Source organism: Heloderma suspectum, chromosome 9 (genome assembly GCF_057233095.1).
Source record: "Heloderma suspectum isolate Gila_16-S chromosome 9, 16-S_ref, whole genome shotgun sequence".
Classification (NCBI taxonomy): Eukaryota; Metazoa; Chordata; class Lepidosauria; order Squamata; family Helodermatidae; genus Heloderma; species Heloderma suspectum.
The window spans coordinates 12311184-12331357 of NC_139466.1; the positions used below are offsets into that span (position 1 = coordinate 12311184).

The following is a 20174-nucleotide window of genomic DNA, read 5'->3' on the forward strand; positions in this document are numbered from 1 at the left end:
TCATCGTAGTTCTCCACACATTCTACTTTCCAATGAATAACCCAAGGCAGAAAATGTTCACAGGGGCTGAGGAGGGGAAAGTTGGAAGCTGGTAAGAAAGTAATCGCTTAGACCTTGTTGACCTTTGATGGAGAATAATCTCTAGCAAGGGTAACGAGGGTGGTTTGTAATGAGGGGGTGGTGGTGGTGGGAATACAGATCTTCATAAAATCCAACAACCAGAAACTTCACCGTCTTCAGCTGGGACCTAGCTTGATCTACTCCAGAGGGTGTGTGCCTGGTCCTCAGTGCCTCCTTCAGATGCCAAAAGAATCAGGGCCATGTAACTTTGGTTCCTATGATTGGCAGTCAGTATGAAGCCTCTGGATTGGCCCATCCTGGTATAAATGATAGGAAATGGGCCAACTGACTGCCCTTGCCTGGCCAACAGACCAGGGCTTCAGGCTCCAGTTTCTGGTCCTCTAATGCACATCACTTATCTCTGGATATCAGGAACTGAATTTGGAGATCGTCACCCACATTTCCCTCACCCTGTAAGTTAGACATGCAGCTTGTCATATGGCAGAAGTGGGGAATCTCTGCTCTCCAGCTCTTGTTGGCCTACAACTCCCCATCATCACTGACCATTGGCCATGTTGACTGGGGCTGATGGGAGTTGGAATCCAAAAACATCTAGAGGGCCAGAGGTTCCCACCCCGGCGTATGGGAATATGCTTATTAAATTTCAAATCCTACCCCACCAAAGCAAGGACTTGACATCCACAACCTCATCTGCTCAGCGCAGCCATGGTTTGTCAAAAGTAGAGCAAATCAGACCAACTGGCATAAGGAGGCGAGCCAACCACATCACGACAGTAGTGTCTTTTGTATTTCTTCAGTTGAGGGTATTCTTCTCTTAAATGTAGTCTTTTCTTCCTTCTAGCGCCCCCACCCATGTTCTGGTTAAGTCTTGGCAGGCGAGTGTGTTGAGATGGTAGTGCTCTTGCTACTGCACGCATCCATTGCTCAGAGAATTACTTTAGTATGAGTTCTACCCCTTCCCTTGTTGTCATCGGCTCTTTTCCCCCCACCTTCTTTTTCTGGCAGCACAGCACACCTGACTACTTTAAGCATCGACATGAAGGACAGGCATGGATGGAACGGGTCCTGCGTCCAGCTCTGGCTAGCACAGTTCCCATTCAGGGTCTCTGGGTGGTGGTGGTGGAGACAGTGAGAGAGAGAGGAGGGGGACACTGACGGCTGCTTGTCTTCATCAGCAGTGGCTCTTGGAAGAAAAAGGAAGTTGTTTTGTTTATATCTTTATGCTATAGTACTTTTCTCGTTCCAGCTGTTATCTTCAAGGCTGGTGGGCCATCCCATTCCCCAAAGGGGAAAGCCCGCAAGTCATAGTGCTGTAGCCACGCTTCCTCCGCACACTCTCTTGCCACATCAGCTGATACTCAGTGGGGTGGTTTTGGCCCTTGGCCCTCTCGATTGCTGATCACTGCATTACACTCCCTTAGCGTTGCTTAGACCACAGACAGAAACACTGTGAACTACGAAAGATGGGGCCTGCCAGCTTGCTGCTCTTTTACATGCTACCTGTACAAATGCTGTAGGCATGCAGTTTAGCGTTTGGCTCTGTTTTCACTTTGTAATAATTGGGAGAGTGGAATCAGTACTTTATACTCAGTAAACACATTATGAATAATTCCAGGTAGCTGAAATAACTGGCAGCTGTTGACACACTCTTTGATATTCTTGCGTTTTGTGTGTGTGTGTGTGTGTGTGTGTGTGTGTGTTTTCTTTCCTGTGTGCTGAACCTTCATGTGGCATGGTGTAGGGAGAACCAGTGTCTCAGGAAATCATCCATTAGAACTAAAAAAAGAAAAAGGGAAAGACAGGAAGATCTAAGGCAGCTCTTCACACACACCTCTGATCGTAGGTTAAGCCCTTTGTGAACAAAATCCTGCATCCCTTGACGAATCTACAGACTTGTTGACAGCTGTGATGAGTTTATGTACGTAAATTGCATTAAAGAGTGTTACATTCATTGTCTTGTGTCATCTTGAGCAGAATGTGGCAATTGCCCCCACCCCCAAGCTTTCAAGGGACACAAAGAAATTCCTAAGGGGGAAAAGATGAAATGTCATAACTAAGAGACAACAGCAGTTCTTTCATCCTAAACTAAGTATGTGGAGCTTAAATGGTCTGACCTTTTAGCAGTCTGTTTGCTCAGCCATAGGCATAATCTCTATATTAGAAATGGAAGGGTAACTTCCTAGTCATGCTAACACAGATTCAGAATACGTGTCTGAAGTATCTTCTTGAAACGACAAAAAAGTGTGGGTGGGGGAGAACCTTTAAGCTTGTTGAACAAAATGTTGTTTGGAACATATTGGTAGATTTTTTTGGGTTGTGTCTGACCTCGTCATGAGTTCTCCATTCTGGGTTTTGCATTTGCTTGTAGTGGAGAATTCAAATGGCCGCTTTTCCATGGATTTGGAAGGTCAGAAATTGACACTATCTTCATATGGGTTCAGACAACTCTTGATCTACCCCAGACAGAGTTGAAACAGATGGGCTATTATGCTGAAATGGCAAATGTATAACCTGAAAAACATTGTTGTATGGCTTAACAGAATAAATCAAAACATAAAACGTTTCCTTGGAGTGGGTAGACATTGTGTCTGGTTACATATGCCCGCATGCACACAGACGCACACAGACACACACACAATTAATTAACTAAAGGAGGCTATAACTGCTCTAATGTTGAAAATCTAGTTAGGTGCCCCATGTCCTTTCAAAGGCATCCTGTTCCTGATGACTAGAGATTGATCACGTGATAGTAGGGTCATTTTATATTATTAGGATGTTTATTTGTTTTAAGAGGGTTTTTGTGAGCAGGCCTTTTAGAATTCTAGCAGTTTCATTATCTGATAATGCAGCTCTGTGTGTGCGCATGCCTACAATGTATAAGGTAACTTGCTATTAACACAGCTTCTTATTTACATTTCTTGCTTGCTTGCTTGCTTGCATTTATATCCTGCCTTTTTTCCTCCAAGGAACCCAATGTGGCGTACATAATCCTCCTCCTCTCCATTTTATCCTCAAAACAACAACAACCCTGTGAGGTAGGTTGGGCTGAGAGTCTGTGACTGGCCCAGAGTCACTCAGTGAGCGTCTATGGCCAAATGGGGACTAGGGCCCGGATCTCTCGGCTCCCAGTCCACCACTCTAGCCCCTACACCACACTGGCTCTCACATTTACTTGTGATCATTTAGAAAACATAATTTTTGTAGTCCATCAAGGCAAGCAACACTTCATAGCTTTCACTGAAGTGACCCTTTCTGAGTTCATAATAAAAGCTTTGTAAATGAGGGGTTCCACAAAACACCACAAGAGTAAGATGCCTGCAAGGCTGTCAAATTTATTTTTCAAGCAAGAGCACCATTTTCTGTGTGTTTTCACGAGTCAGCATTTATGTTGTCAATTTGTGGTGATAAATATGTGATTAACACCGGATTTACAGAATGGAGGGAAATCTCAATCTCTCTCTCAAATCTTGAGTAAGATGTGAAGGTTAAAGCAGAGTGGCTAAGAGTGTGAGCTGTGAACCAGCGAGTCCCTGGTTCATTGTTCACCTTGGCCATGAAGTTGGTAGGTGGCCTTTGGGCAAGCCATTGTGTCTCCTTTCTCTCTACAATATGGCGGTAATACTGTCTGCCTTACAGGGTTGTGGTAAAGGGTCACTGAGATCACATAAGTGGGGTGCTTTGACCACTCACAAGGACTAGAACATAGTTAAATACTGTTATTACATCTGAAACAATCTTTTACAGCTTCTGTCCAAAGTAGACTGGCTGGATGACATACAGGTGGTTAGGCCAACTCATCTGGGGTAGAATAAAGGAGGCAATGCCATAACAGTGTCATCAGGGTCTTGATCAAGGTATGTGAGAACGGACATTCCTGGAGGAAGTTGGAGTTACAAGGTTGGGTTTCTAGATCTAACTAGTATCCTGGGCAAAGGAAAAATTCAGTGGCACTACTGGAGCTGTTTTGTTTTTAAAAACAGGACTGGAATTTTAGCAAAACTCTCTGTAGACAGATCTCTCTGTAAAACACTTGCTTCAGTTCAAATGAAATGTTTTCAGAATAGAAAATGTGAGTTGGCCACTAAACATGGGATGTTTTCTTTCCAGGTTGGTCACAGTGGCTAACTACGTATTGTGAGCAAACATAGCCCCAGTAAAGTTTTCCTTTTTAAAGAGCACTGGCTGTGGGACGGAGGAATTTGGAGCAGAGAAGCTATGGGGTGGGAAAGGGGTGTTTCATTCTTTTTCCACCACTGCTTCTCCACTTCAAATTCCCCCCTCCTGATGCTGCTGCTCTTTACAAGAGGAAAAGTCACATGTGTTTGCTTGCAATATGTACTTATTCCCTCACTGCCCGTTTTTCATACAGTCAGTTTATAGTTTTGCTTCATGTTTGTTGCTTTGCATGTAACCTTAAAAAACAACTCCTAAGCAGGTTCCAAGGTGCAAAAATGAGTAGCAAGAAATCATTCCATTTCTAGGTCTCCAGGTCCATTCACACAATGCCTGTAGCAACTCTGCTCTGAGGAACTTTTTTCAGGTCTTATCCACCACATAAATATTGCTATTATGATAGGTGCTAATGTACGGGAGGCAAGTTAGTGGCTTTACTTGATGTGGGTCAAGATGTGGGGCTGAAAGGTAACAATGAAAGACTGTTGTCAAGGGGGGCAGCCTGCACTTCCCATCTTAGAATATGTAGATGTCAGCTTGGATGCAGTGATGGGTTTTCCTAGGACATGCATGTATTTGCCACTCACCATACAGTAAAGCCCCGCCTAAGCTAACAGAAAGGCTTCTGTTGATCTTGATGGGGCTAGAATTTCACAATAATGAACTGTCAGAAGGCTGCAAAATAATCCACCATAAGGTCACACAACATTGACTTTCCAAGAGCAATCAAGGTTAGAGGTTTTGTTTTTTGTTTTTTCCATAGACACAAGCGTGTCTATTCCAGGCCAAGATCCAAGAATGCTTTGTTCTCTACATTGCAGTGCCAAAACCCCTGTGTTAAAGACACCAAGGTCTGTTAGAAATCTTGGTCACAATTGGGGTCTCTGCTTCCAGTATTTCCAGATCCAGGATAGTAAATTCACAGTCCCCAGCTTTTTGAGGAAAAATGTAGCTCTTAACCTAATTAAACTAGAAATGAAAGTTTATTTGAAGATTTTAAAGAGAAAATAACATATTTCTATAAGTGCTACCTTTATGCAATGCTGCCAAAAGATGTGGTGATGGCCATGGTCTTAAGCTAGCTTTAAACTGGGATTAAATTCATAACGGGTAGCATGAATAGCATTGTTGAAAGCAAAGATGGCTAGATGACACCAGGCTAGCTGCTTATGCTGTAGTTTTAAACTTTTAAACATTCTATACTGTGTTTTGACATGTTATATTTTATGGTTTTAACTCTTGTGAACTGTCCAAACAGCTTTGGCTGTTGGGCAGTGTAGAAATGTAATAAAAAGCTAGATACCAGCTGCTGGAGTAGGGTTGGGACCCAACAGCAACTGTGGTCTATTGTCTTCATGCCCTTTTTGTGGGCTTCCTGGAGGCATTGAGCTGGAAACAGAATGTTGGACTAGAGGGACCCTTGTTCTGATCTATCAGGGCTCTTCTTGGGTTGGGTTTTTATGTCTTTAGAATTTATGGTAGACAGTTATAAGATGCTGGACCATTTGAGCTGAGCGACAAAGAACCAGGCTAGAGAGGAGAATCAATTTCTCCCTTATCAAGTCCTTAGGGTGGATCCTAGTAGGAGCTTCTCATGTTCCCAGGTCATGTTCTACCATGCAAACTGGGAGCATGGAAAACAACTTTGTGCAAAGGGACCTGAACTGGGTTTGGATTTCTTTCTTTCTTGCATTGCACCTTCCCTCCCACACAGTTCAGGATTCCCCATGTCTGCCATGTGAACATGTGAAGGATCAGGGCATGCTGTACGTAAGCAGATGTGACTTGTGGGTGTCGGGTGAATGATCACATCAAATTTCCAACCAGTGCTCTGTAGAGAGAGTGAAAGTACCCTTCGTGCTCCCATGTGATCACTGAGTCAGCGAAGACTCGAAAGGAGAAAATAGACTTTCTGTAGATCCCTTTTGGTTGTTTGTGTGTGTGTGAAATATAGGGGGTAGTTCTCCAGAACTACCCCCTATATTTCACAGTGGAGGATATCCACTATTCACCATCTTTGTGCCGTCACAAGAAATTAATGTAGTCTTAAGAAATTAGTGTAAAGAGTGCCAGAGGACTTTGAAATTAACTGACTATAAAAGAAAGTGTTATAAAATGATAGTACAAGCATTAGAGGAGAGGTAAAGTGAGGCAATGGTGATGGGAAAGCATTGAGTCGGAGATTGATCTTGATTTACAGCCAGAAATGAAAGAATTGCACTTTGCAGCTAGAGAAAATGGGAGACGCAAAAAAGAGGGGGGGGGGTCTTTCTTCAGCTGTCAAGTTAATAACACTTGTCAGTAAATGAAATGTGAAAGTTACGACCAAACAATATGCCCAGTGTGGCTGCTGTTAAGTCGTTGGATGACTAATTAAGAGGCATCTTTTTCTGGGAGGATGGCATGGGATGGAAACAGTATTGCCTGGTTCTTTACAAATTTGTTTGTCAAAAGCAAATTATGCTGCACAAGATTCTGTTTAGTAACCAAGGTGTAACACCTGCTCGTGCATCTGCTAGGGTGTGGCATGGTAGGGGAATACAGCCAGTGAACCCATATATCTGTCTTTACCTAGAGCAGAACTTACTTCTTGTTATTTTTCCTCCTCTTCCTTTTGCCCTTATTCTTCTCTCTTCTCCCCCATTCGTTATTGAGCTAGTTTAGATCATACAGATAATTCTGTATAATATTCCTTTACTGATTGGGTTCTTAACTGAAAGAAGAAATGTTGGACCTTGCAGGGTTTCTGAGTTACACAGAACTCTCCTTTTTGTAAATAAGCATCTAGTTCTGCTGCCCTTATTATAGGATGTAACCTGTTGTCTAAATTGTGTGGATTACCGTGTCTTGGGCTGGAACAAGACTGCTAATTTTCAGGAGATGGGTTGCTTGCAGCCAAAACTGTGGTGTTACCTTAGCAAAGATGGGTTGCTCCATACGTTTAATGGGGTGTGGGGTGGAAGACTGAAAAAGAATAAGGAAGAGAGAAAGGTAATTAGAGGTAGATTATAATAAAAGTAAAAATAAGGTGAACATTAAAAATGTGTCCCATGTAGTAATTTGAGGTTGAAAATTACTCAACCAGGTGGCTCTTGGTCCCACTTCTAGGATTCTGTGGGAGCCTTTTATATTCTTAACTTTATCAGAAAAATCAGTGAAAAGATGCTATTTCTTCCAAGTATACTGGCATGATGAATATATTCACATCTGTTGGAATCTTTTCAATACACATTTTAAAGGAGGGGAGAATAAATTATCACCCCAAGATATTAGATGCCCAAACACTAGGGAACATGTTTTGAAAATAGGAAGGTTTTCTAGCTTGCCACTATTGGAGTTGCCTGCATATTCTGCAACAACTTGCTTCTTTTCTACCCGTGTGTCATGTAGCTTGGAGGCTTTTCCAACTGGGGTTGCATGCCAAGCTACTGTCTTTTTGTAGAGGTTACGCAAGGCAGGATGTGAATTAGACTGGAGGAAGTGACACGGCCTACGGTCATAACTAAAGTAGGCATCTATCATTAACAGTTTTGAAAGATGCAGTGTTCTGCATAGTTACAAGCTCATGTAGGAAGGGAGGTGGTGATCATCCTGTCAGATACTGGAGGAGGGAATGTTTTCAGCGCAGTCAACCTGCCTGCCATGGGCTTTCCAAGTTTAGGCTTCATCTTGCTGTCACATCAGCCCAGATCGAAGGCATGCTGACAGGCAGGTTGTGATCCTGAAAGGCAGAACTGATTAGGCATTGCTTGTTAAGAGGGAGGGGAGAAAAACCTCTGTGAATACCCCTTTTGTTGTTTAGTGTAGTACAAACACATAAGGCAATAAAAATGTCGGCAACCCTACAGTGGCTGATAAGAGTTGAGAACGAGAAGATGGCTGAGTTTTCAGGCGGTTTGTATGTCCTTGAACTGATGTGAAGCAAAGACTGAACAGTATATCAAGTGAAGACCCACAAGAAGTCAGGATGGTGGTGTGGGGCAGGGAGGGAGAGAGGAGCAGACAGAGGAGGGAAAGGTGACTCCCACCTCTGTAAATGCTTTTGACAGTGCATCTGCAAAACAGACAAACAACAAAGCCATAAACCAGCCCTGGACAGAGCCCTAAGTAGTCAGTGCTGTTTTGAAAGGACTGATGCCTCTCTCTCTTACTCACATCCATCTTGGAGTAATTGTACCCAGTCATAAAGTGCCTCATGACCACTTGAGAGGAATTTACCTGTGTTATTCCTAGAGTGTCTTCAGAGATGAGTAGATAGCTAATATGCACTGGGATCTGAAATTTACAGACTATTGAAGTGCAACCATTACTTGTCCAGCACTGTGCTGCTTCTGTTTTTTGTTGGGCAAGTTTAAAGGATGATTTTCTGCAGCCTGCCTATGGAAAAATTGCCAGCTAACTCCATTTTGAAATTTATTTATTTTTAAAAAAAACCTTTTGGAAAATAGAGGAATGTTGAGGAGTGAAGCTTAAGTTTATGCTTGGGTTTGAACTGAGACATTGAAATTAAGGGATGATCTGCCTCTACAGTTTCAAATAGTGGTAGTTTACTCTAGCAGTAACTTCAGTAGTAAACTACTTTTTCTGTTCTGTCTGTCCATATAGTGCTTTGGGGAAAGAACCCCAAAACATCTGGAGGACCACAAGTTGCCCACTGCTGGTCTAGGACATATTAATTAAGCAATAGCTGTAGCATCGGGATTGCCCAGCACCAGATCATAGTACTTAAGGGGATGTTCTCATCACAGAATGGTGAACAGACAACTTCTCCCCCAAATGGCAACTTAGTGTGGTATGCAACCACCGATAAGTCAACCCATTGCCAAGCAGCAGGGAAAAATCTAATCCCTTTTCAGTTCCAGATCAAAAATCTTGGGGAAATGGAGGAACGGAAATACTCTCCTCCTGGATGCATGCCAAGTGGTTATGAGGATTTTACCACTTTTCTGTTTCCCCAGGATTTCTGATTTGGAGCAGAAATGCAGCAATATTTTCTCCCCACTTTGTGGGACAATACAGGATATTGTAACAGGCTATTTTACTACATAATCTGCCACACTTCTCTACCCGATGTGTGATGATGTCTTCCTTGCCACTTGGCAGAATAATACAGACAACCAAACTAACCCAAAGTGAGTAAGCTCAATCTAGGGTGGTTTGGTCATGTCTCTGGGCTCAGACTAGCATAGTTACCATGTTTATCCTTGCTTCTCCCATCTATCCCATCCCATTATCAAAATCTTAAAGAGACTGTAAGCTGCTTGAGGTAGGGGTAGGCATCTTTTTGTTGCTTTTGTGATAAGGCCCTCTATATAATAAGTTTAATATTTGTGAGTGACATTATCTGACCATTTCCTGTCTTGTGAATGAATATATATAGCTGGGTGCTTTTTCAATTATGGCAGTATGCTGTCTGCTCCTAGGGAACAAGCCCACATCTATTCTATAGAAATTATTTTTTTCACCCAAAGAATAGAAGGTTTGAATGGAACCGTGGACTAAAGCTGGCAAAGCACAGCCAACAAGGGGGTATTAAGTTCATACTGAGACAGCTCAACAATTTTACATTCCTTACAGGCAGAGCATTTGAAGTAATCTGCACACTTTCTAAACCAAGCAAAGCAAAACAGTCTCAGCTATCTAAACAGACTATAATCTTTCAAGCTACCTAACCACAGATGTTTCAGACAGCACAAAAAACAGCAACTGGCAGCTAAAATCTTAATTTGCGTTAGCCCTTTGTAATCCATGTCAGTCAACCTGTTGTTCCTTTGGAGAGATTGTAAATACTTTAAAAAATGTTTTAAGTGTTAGTATGCAATAAAATAAGATGATTCTCAGTAACAGAGTAATTTGGGAAAGCAGAAATCATAGAGAGGAAAAGTTACATTTTTTTCTGGTCTCTAAAGATTATTAAAACAGAAAACAATGGCTCTTTCATGGCCGCTTGAGATGTCTTTCCAATCTCTTCAAACTGCAATTATCTGTGGTCCTCTATTTTAATAACTATGACCTGGGTGTCAACAGGATTAAATCAGCCATTAAGACTGCTGTTTTGAGTTAAGGGCATTAAAAAGTATGTTCTTATTTATCAAGGGGGAGATAACTTCAAAAGGTGCTATCTAAACACTGACCATCAGTTTAGAGGAGACTGTACTCACACTATTATTCAGGTTATTTGGGAGGTTATTAAGGAGACATCTAAGACTCATCACTATACTTTGCATAGCACTTCGAAATGCTTTATAGTCTTTATCACGTTTACCTTCTAACAGACTTGACCTTTAAAAAAAACATTTAGCATATCAATTACACAGAACAAAAAGAAATATGTTACAATATGCAGTACAGAATTAACCTTACTGCACAAACCTTCCACTTTAGTTATACCCGTTTTATTGAGCCTTAAGTAGCTAAAGGTCTGATAAGTCCTATTTGCAATTGTTTTCATTGTAGGTCTCAAGAGTCGTAGATTTCACATTCTGCTACTTCACAGAATGAATACAGACACTCATTTTAATTTGCCATGGTGTACATGAATAACTGGGTGCAAATGCAGGTGCAAATAGTTAGACTCGGTTGTGGTGGGGATCAAGGACAGGGCGGTGGTGGCGGTGGTGATGATTTAGCAAGGGGTTCACACAGAAAAGGTGGGTTTGGGGAAAGGGATTTGAACAAGTTTAAATGAAGCTTTGCCTTACCCCTGGGTATTCTGGGTAAGCCTGAATCGATATCTCCAATTTTTGCTTGCACTATTTCACTAGTTTGCTTTGTAGTTTTAGAAATCCCTGTCAGCGTAATAAAAGGTTTTTGTCTTACACTTACAGGGATCCATTAAGAGAAAGCTGGAAGATGACAGTTCCCCAGCCTCCAGCACCATGCCTGAGGTCAACTACCCAAGCGACACTAAGAGACCCTGTCTTGCTGATGTCACTCTTCCTATGGGACAAGGGACCAATCCTGTTTCATGCCCAGATATGCAACACTCTCCATTCTCCACAAGTCATGGTGCATCCTCTATTGGAGTGGCAGGGCATGGAATGCTGCTTGAAAACAATCACATGAATGGTAGTGGTATAGGGTCTCCGTTTTCAGTACCACCTAACACTGAAGTTGGACAGAAGGGGCCCATAGGTGGTCATTACGATGAGAAAGGGAGTAACTTACATTCAGTGGACCAGGAGCTGCAAGATCTGTTAGAAGAGCTGACAAAAATGCCTGATCCTTCCCCCAATGAGTTGGACCTTGAGAAGATATTGGGGAGCAAAACTGAGGAGCCCCTTGGGAGTCTCAGCCACCCACAGCCATCCATAAACAACACTCCAAAGTCCTCTCCACAGACTCCACACTTGGACAACCACATGCCCAACAAAGACTTTTCTCCAGGCTGCAATCCTACAAGTAGCGGATCACCCCAAATGAGACCTTCATCAGCTGGAGCAAGCTATCCAGTTCCATCCCAAAATAAGACTGTCACTTCACCCATTTCTTCAGCTGCGCAGAACAAGAACCAAGCTCAGTCTATGCTCCCAGTACCTTTGTCCAACATGAGTAGCCCGAATTGGCACGCACAGCAACTAAAACAGTTGGCAGCAAGCAAACATGTCCCAACTACCAAGCACCAAGCTCCTAGTTGGCCTACCATCTCTTCACAAGGCCTATCTCCTCCTTACCGGCAAGGCTCTTCCCCTCACCATCAGCCGTTCAGTCCTCAAAATGTCATGGTGTCTGGTATGAGCTCTAACAGCTTGCCAGGAAGCAACATTCAAAGTCCTCAAAACTCCTTGCTCTCAAGCATAACATCCAATAGCAATCCATCCGGTGGTCCGTCTCCTCCTTTTGGGTCTGAGAAGCTGTCCAGTCCAGTTCTCAACCAGCAGCCGTTCAGCCCTCCAAATCCCATCCTTCCCAATATAAATGCTACTAGCATTCCGACCAACAGCATCAAAAGCCCGCAAAACAACTTGGTGTCTACAAATACTGGACCCTCCCCACCATACAGGCCAGAGAAGCTTTCAAGCCCTGCTCTGCATCAACAGCCCTTTAGCCCTCAAAATACCTTAATTCCCAACATCGCTCCCACCAGCAACCCAACAAGCATGCAGACCTCTCTCTTCAAATCTATGTCGGCAACCCAGTCCAAAAGCATGAACATGATTCTGCAACAGTCCTCCAATGGCATGCAGCCAGGCTTGGTGAACGAAGGCCCTGTTGCCCAAGACCAGTTTTCTTTCAATAACACCAAGCCCCTGACGCATTTCAGTTCTGAGCCTGCCACTCCTCAAAAGATGCCACAGATGACTGCAAGCTCTGGGCAGCAGTCGCTCATCCACTATCTCCAGCAGCAGCAACAACAGCAGCAACAAGCTGCATCTTCACAGCAGTCGCAGCAAGTTAACAACAGCCAGTTCATCCAGCAGCAGCTGCGGCAACTGATGCAACCCTCTCGAATGCAGCGGCATGTGCAGCCGTCGCCTTTGCCATCGCAGGCTCGACAGGTAAGAATAGCTTCTGCTGCAGCTGCGTAGGTGGCTTTTTGTTCTTTAGTTGTATGACCTGTGTCATCTCCACGTGTGTATAACTATGCATTATACATATATATGGCCCTGTTTGGACAAACTTTTTTCCACCCTGTACAACTACTAATTTCATCATTTCCATCCTGCCTCTTCTGTCCTGCTAGAGCACCCAGCATCAAGATAGGATTAGTGGCTGGGGGTAGGGTGCAAACATCGACAGGGCTTTAGTGGAGTGGCGTGGGGTCTGGCTGCTATTCATATTTTTTAATTCCATTTCTTAACATTTGTCGACCCCCTTTCTGTTGAACTACTCAAGGTGATAACAGCGAAAAACAATTAAAATATAAGGCTGAAAACAGCACACACATCAAGACCAGCAATAGTAGGATTATTCCAGAGCGATCAGGCCTCTAAAATATGAATGACGTCCTTGGGGCAAGTCTTTATTCTGCCTTGCTACTAGGCTCCACTTCTCCCAAAATATTGTGAGCCACCAGGGGGTGACACATAGGCTTAATTATTATTATTGTAATTAAAAGCTGGTCCTGCTGAGTTCCTTGCTGGATTCCACCCCTGGCGTGGGAGCGCCTGTTTGAGGCAGTGTTGGCATAGGAAAAATGTGGGGTCCTGAAAAACAATTCAGCATAGGATCCCATGACATGTCTGTGGCTGTAACACACAGTGATTTCTATATGGTTGAAGTCGAGTCCTGATTTATGTTCCTACAGGAGCCGCAGCACCAGCTTAACTGTGAAGTGTGAAGCCAAATAGGCTCTGCTGATGAAAACATTTTGAATAGGAACAAGCAAGACTTGAAATGCTTGTTGCAACCGTTCTTCCAGAATGGCCCGCTTTTGACAAATACCTTACTCCTCTGTTCTGCTGGGATCTGGTTACGTACCAAGTCATAAAGCAAAGGGCTGCCACAGACAGGCTAGCCTGTGGGAGCATCTTATGGAGAGCTCTCCTGTGACCAGCTGATTAGGGAGGGGGGCCGCAGAGCAGCTGTTGACCAGGATCAGCTTCTGCTGTGAGCATTTTGTAACAAAGAAATGGAAATCTTATGTGAGAGGAACATCTGCATTTGCTTTGGGAACAAATACAATTTGGGAACAAATGCAATTTGCATTTAAACATAAAGTCTTGTATGTTTCCAAATGGAGTGAACATAAGAACGTCAGAAGAGCCCTGCTGGATCAGACCAAGGCATTCAGTCCGGCATTCTGTTCACCCAGTGGCCAACTAGCTGTCAACCAGGAACCCACAAGCAGGGCGTGAGCGCAACAGCACCCTCCCGCCCATGTTCCCCAGCAACTGGTGTACATGGGCTCACAGGCTCACTGCTTCTGGTACTGGAAGTACCTCCTGTTAGTAAAGCTATGGAATCTACTTCTCAACAGACAGCACTGGGACAGCCAAATAGGTACCGTAGGCAGATGAGCTCTGGTACTGGTTACATATCTGCAAGGGTACTTGGCCTACTTCAAAGTGCTCGGAGTATATCCCCTTCTGTCTCCTTCAGGCGCATAAGGCAGAGTTGCTCAGGCATGCTCACCAATGCATCTGTGACCCGCATGATACTTGTGCTCTTCCGGCTATGATCCCCCATCTTCTACATGGGAGACATGGACTGGGCTCAGTCGATAGAGAAGAAGGTGTCATGCTAGGGCTCGCTCAGGCTTAGCTAGGTAACATGCATGGAGGAGCCAGGCAACATGCGTGCAGTGCCTGGGCAGTCCTTTGGAATAAAGGAAGTGTCTTCCGCACACAGGCTTAGAGGGAGGGAATCCTAGCTAGGGTGTCTGAGTTGCAGGTGTACTCATGCCAACAAGTGTGATTTCAGCATTAAAGAATCCATTCTGCATGGGCCTTTATTTTCCCTTCTTAAGTTTGTGCCTGAAACTACCCAACCGGGAGCAGAGGAAACTTCTGTACTGATGAGCCATAAGAATCCAAGTCTATTGTGACAATAAATATGAGCAAAGAGAATTTCACATTTTCAAATCAGTTAGGTAAGCTCATGATGCCTGACTGGTTTTACTAGGGAAGACTTTTAACATTAATTATGTACTAAATGACAGCTCTGCTCTGGATTTTATATAGCTTGTTAAGCCGTCTCTGAATAACAAGTGAGTCGAGGATCAGGGCATTTCTTTTTAAGAGCTTAATGGCTTTTATCACAAAACGTGGATTCTGAGTGCAAACCTAGGCACAACCCGTAGAGACATAAATGGATTATCACAATTCTAGTATTGCTTATCAAGTTTTCTTTCATATTGTAGTAGTTCTGTTTCTCATGAGTGAAGGATGGAAGCATAAATTCATTAATTGCATGGAATAATCAACTAATTAATCATAAGTTGATGATGTGGATGTTTTTATTAGGGTTCTAAGAAGAATGGTCCCATCCCTGGTGAAGCTGAGTTCAAAGCTGATGAAATGATTGTTTTAAAAAAAACGTGATGAAATGATTGTTTTAAAAAATGTCTGTGCAGCAGTCTTGATTCTGGCAATGGGGTTGAGGGGATTATTCTCAAAACAAAAAATGATTTGTCTGCCTTCTTTGATCCAAGAGAAGTGGTATCTTAATTGGATACACACACAATTTCAGTATAATAATTTCATTCAGTTAATTCATCATTTGAAAGTAGGATGGGAGTTTCTTTAGATTTTAGATTAAATGTCTTCATAGCTAGGGTTGGCATTCGTGTAATTTTCCAACCCTTCAAAATACATCAAAAGAAGGAGTTATGATGTCAAAGTACACACTCTCTGTTCTTGAACTGTTCATACCCATGGTCTGGCCCTTTTGCATAATGTGAGTTTGCGACTTCTTTGGAAAACAAAGCAAGAGAAATAATGGGAAATCCTCAGCTGATTTCACTGAGCCTCCTTGTAGGGGAAAATGGGATTGCACCTATTGGCTTGGTCTCCATTCCCTGATCCAGCCTTCCCCAACTTGGTGCCCTCCAGATGCTTTGGACTTCAACTCTCATCAGCCCCAGCCAGCATAGCCAATGGTCAGGAATGCTGGGAGTTGCAGTCTAAAACATCTGGAGAGTACCAGGTAGAGGAAGGCTACACTGATCAGTCCATTGTGTACAGAGCTGCCATGTATTCATTCTATACACCATTAGTCCTGATCCTTCAGAAGTGAATTCTAGGTGTCACTGACAAGCAGATTTGCACTGTACACACATTGACCCAGTTCAGACAATCGAACAACCCATGGTTAACAAACCATGGGTTGTTTGTGAGTGCACCTCTGCAAAGTGAACATGCTGGTTCCCATCCACAATCCCGCTTCTGCTTTAAATTAACCACCATTTTCAATTAACAATTGCCCATGGTTTGTTGTTGGGTTCACTCTGGGTTGTTAAACCTTTAAACAACCTAGAGTTTCCGGATTTACACATCATGAAACAATCCAGGAACAGGGCATTCCTGGGTTGTTAACTGAAAGCGGAAATGGCAAATGGGCAGGAGGCAACAGTTTTGCTTGCTCCCACGTGCCCCAGCCACTTGTTGAGTTAAAAACCCCATGAGTTGGCTGTGACATGAGAGCCGGGTCATTCTTGATGTTTAAGGAAGACACGTTCCTCAGTTTCCCCTCTCCATGTGTTGGTTCTGCACACAATTCTAGAACATCTAAAAAGGGATTTCATGTATTCCTTAGAGGGTGTTGGAAACCATGGCTACTTCTCCACACTTGGTTGTAATGCATAGAGATGGTGAGTTTCCATCTCAGTACCAGCAGCCACTAGGAATGTGCAGTGCTGGGAGTAGAATGCCTCGAATCTCTCTCCAGGTTTCAGAAGGTAACACCCTCCAATCATTGGGAGGGGAAAGTGACAGTTTTGTAATACATTTAAATTTGGAGAAGGTGAAAGAGAGACAAGAGAGCTGTGAGAACAGCAGTGATTCAGTTATGCAAGTTGAAAAGAGGCAAAGCACCTTTTAGGGTGCAGTTGGTTTCTTCGGGAAATCTGATGCAGTATTGAACAGATCCCCCCCCCCCCACTTGTGCCGGGGTTGTTGTTCAGTCGTTCAGTCGTGTCCGACTCTTCGTGACCCCATGGACCATAGCACACCAGGCCTTCCTGTCCTGCGCTCTCTCCCGGAGCGTGCTCAAGTTCATATTCATTGCATCCGTGATGCTATCTAGCCATCTCATCCTCTGCCGTCCCCTTCTCCTTTTGCCTTCAGTCTTTCCCAGCATCAGGGTCTTTTCCAGGGAGTTTTCTCTTTGCATTAGGTGGCCAAAATATTGGAGCTTCAGCTTCAGTATCTGTCCTTCCAATGAGCACTCAGGGTTGATTTCCTTTAGGATGGACTGATTTGACCTCCTTGCAGTCCAGGGGACTCGTAAGAGTCTTCTCCAGCACCACAGTTCGAAAGCATCAATTCTTCGGCGCTCAGCCTTCCTTATAGTCCAGCTCTCACAGCCATACATTACTACTGGGAAAACCATAGCTTTGATTAGACGGACCTTTGTCGGCAAGGTGATGTCTCTGCTTCTTACTATGCTGTCTAGGTTGGCCATAGCTTTCCTCCCAAGGAGCAAGCGTCTTTTAATTTCATGGCTACAATCACCGTCTGCGGTGATCTTGGAGCCCAAGAAAGTAAAATCTGTCACTGCTTCCATTTCTTCCCCTTCTATATGCCAGGAAGTGATGGGGCCAGATGCCATGATCTTAGTTTTTTTAATGTTGAGTTTCAAACCAGCTTTTGCACTCTCCTCTTTCACCCTCAACAAGAGGCTCTTGAGATCCTCTTCGCTTTCTGCCATTAGGGTGGTATCGTCTGCATATCGGAGGTTGTTGATAATTCTCCCAGCAATCTTAATTCCGACCTGTGATTCATCCAACCCGGCGTTTCTCATGATGTACTCTGCATATAAGTTAAATAAGCAGGGTGACAATATGCAGCCTTGTCGTACTCCTTTCCCAATTTGGAACCAATCGGTTGTTCCATGTCTGGTTCTTACTGTTGCTTCTTGACCCTCGTACAGGTTTCTCAGGAGACAGGTAAGGTGGTCTGGTACTCCCATCACTTTCAGAATTTGCCAGAGTTTGTTGTGATCCACACAATCAAAGGCTTTAGCGTAGTCAATGAAGCAGAAATAGACGTTTTTCTGGAATTCACTTGCTTTCTCCATGATGCAGCGAATGTTGACGATTTGATCTCTAGTTCCTCTGCCTCTTCTAAACCCAGCTTGTACTTCCGGTAGTTCTCGGTTCGCATACTGCTGAAGCCTAGCTTGTAGGATTTTGAGCATCACCTTGCTGGCATGTGAAATGAGCGCAACTGTGCGGTAGTTTGAACACTCTTTGGCGTTGCCCTTCTTTGGAATTGGGATGTAAACTGACCTTTTCCAGTCTTGTGGCCACTGTTGAGTGTTCCAGATTTGTTGACATATTGAATGCAGCACTTTAACAGCATCATCTTTTAGGATTTTAAATAGTTCGGCTGGAATACTGTCATCTCCGCTAGCTTTGTTGTTACTAATGCTTCCTAAGGCCCACTTGACTTCACTCTCTAGGATGTCCGGCTCAAGTTCAATGACCGCACTATCATGGCTATCAGGGACATTCAGCTCTTTCCTGTATAGTTCTTCTGTGTATTCTTGCCACCTCTTATTAATCTCATCTGCTTCTGTTCTCCTTCTTTGTCCTTTATCATGCCTGTCTTTGCACAAAACATTCCCTTGAGATCTCCGATTTTCTTGAAGAGATCTCTAGTCTTTCCCATTCTGTTGTTTTCCTCGATTTCTTTGCATTGTTCATTTAAGAAGGCCTTCTTGTCTCTCCTTGCTATTCTCTGGAACTCTGCATTCAGTTGGGTATATCTTCCCCTTTCTCCCTTGCTTTTCGCTTCCCTTCTTTCCTCAGCTACTTCTAAAGCCTCATCAGACAGCCACTTTGCTTTCTTGCATTTCTTTTTCTTTGGGATGGATTTCGTTGCTGCCTCCTGAACAATGTTACGGACCTCCGTCCATAGTTCCTCAGGCACTCTGTCTATCAGGTCTAATCCCTGAAATCTATTCCTCACCTCCACTGTATATTCATCAGGGATATGATTTAGGTCATACCTGAATGGTTTAGTGGTTTTCCCGACGTTCTTCAATTTAAGACGAAATTTTGCAAGAAGGAGCTCATGATCTGAGCCACAGTCAGCTCCAGGTCTTGTTTTTACTGACTGTATGGAGCTTCTCCATCTTTGGCTGCAAAGGACATAATCAATCTGATTTCGATATTGACCATCTGGTGACGTCCATGTGTAGAGTCGCCTCTTGTGCTGTTGGAAAAGAGTGTTTGCTATGATCAGCATGTTCTCTTGGCAAAACTCTATTAGCTTTTGTCCTGCTTCATTTTGTACACCAAGGCCATGCCTGCCTGTTATCCCGGTGATTTCTTGATTTCCTACTTTAGCATTCCAATCCCCTATGATGAAGAGGACATCTTTTTTTGGTGTTAGTTCTAGAAGGTGTTGTAGGTCTTCATAGAACCGATCAACCTCAGCTTCTTCGGCCTCAGTGGTTGGGGCATAGACTTGAATTACTGTGATGTTGAATGGTTTGCCTTGGATTCGTACTGAGATCATTCTATCATTTTTAAGATTGTACCCCAGTACTGCTTTTCCCACCCTTTTGTTGACTATGAGTGCTACTCCATTTCTTCTAAGGGATTCTTGCCCACAATAGTAGATATGATGGTCACCTGAATTAAATTCGCCCATGCCTGTCCATTTTAGTTCGCTGATTCCCAAGATGTCGATGTTCAATCTTGCCATCTCATGTTTGACCACCTCCAGCTTACCTTGATTCATTGATCTGACATTCCAGGTTCCTAAACAATATTGTTCTTTACAGCATCGGACTTTCCTTTCACCACCAGACACATCCACAGCTGAGTGTCCTTTCGGGTTTGGCCCAGCCGCTTCACTCTTTCTGGCGCTACTTGGAAATACCCTCTGCTCTTCCCCAGTAGCATATTGGACACCTTCCGACCTGAGGGGCTCATCTTCCGGCGTCATATCTTTTAGCCTTGTGATACGTTCCATGAGGTTTTCTTGGCAAGAATACTGGAGTGGGTTGCCATTTCCTTCTCCAGTGGACCACATTTTGTCAGAACTCTCTGCCATGACCTGTCCGTCTTGGGTGGCCCTGCACGGCATAGCTTATGGCTTCACTGAGTTACGCAAGCCCCTTCGCCACAACAAGGCAGTGATCCATGAAGGGGATGCCGGGGTACTTCTATGTAATATTCAAAGTTCATAAATCTGTCTAGTGCTCTCTCTTATCCAAAGGCAACTAAACTTTTTATCATTGCCCATGACCTCTTGGCACTTGATGAATTGGGGAGCACATAACACTTTATATTAACATCCCATCTTTCTTCC

General features: G+C 43.6%; 1 protein-coding gene across 1 annotated transcript in view; it reads left to right on the forward strand.

The window, feature by feature from the left end:
* Nucleotides 1-20174, forward strand: part of MAMLD1 (mastermind like domain containing 1) — a 117252-nt gene that overhangs the window by 52955 nt on the left and 44123 nt on the right. The window contains exon 2 of the mRNA XM_084813699.1: nucleotides 11082-12752. Within this exon, the coding sequence (XP_084669825.1) occupies nucleotides 11082-12752 (1671 nt within the window). The remainder of the gene's footprint in view (nucleotides 1-11081; nucleotides 12753-20174) is intronic.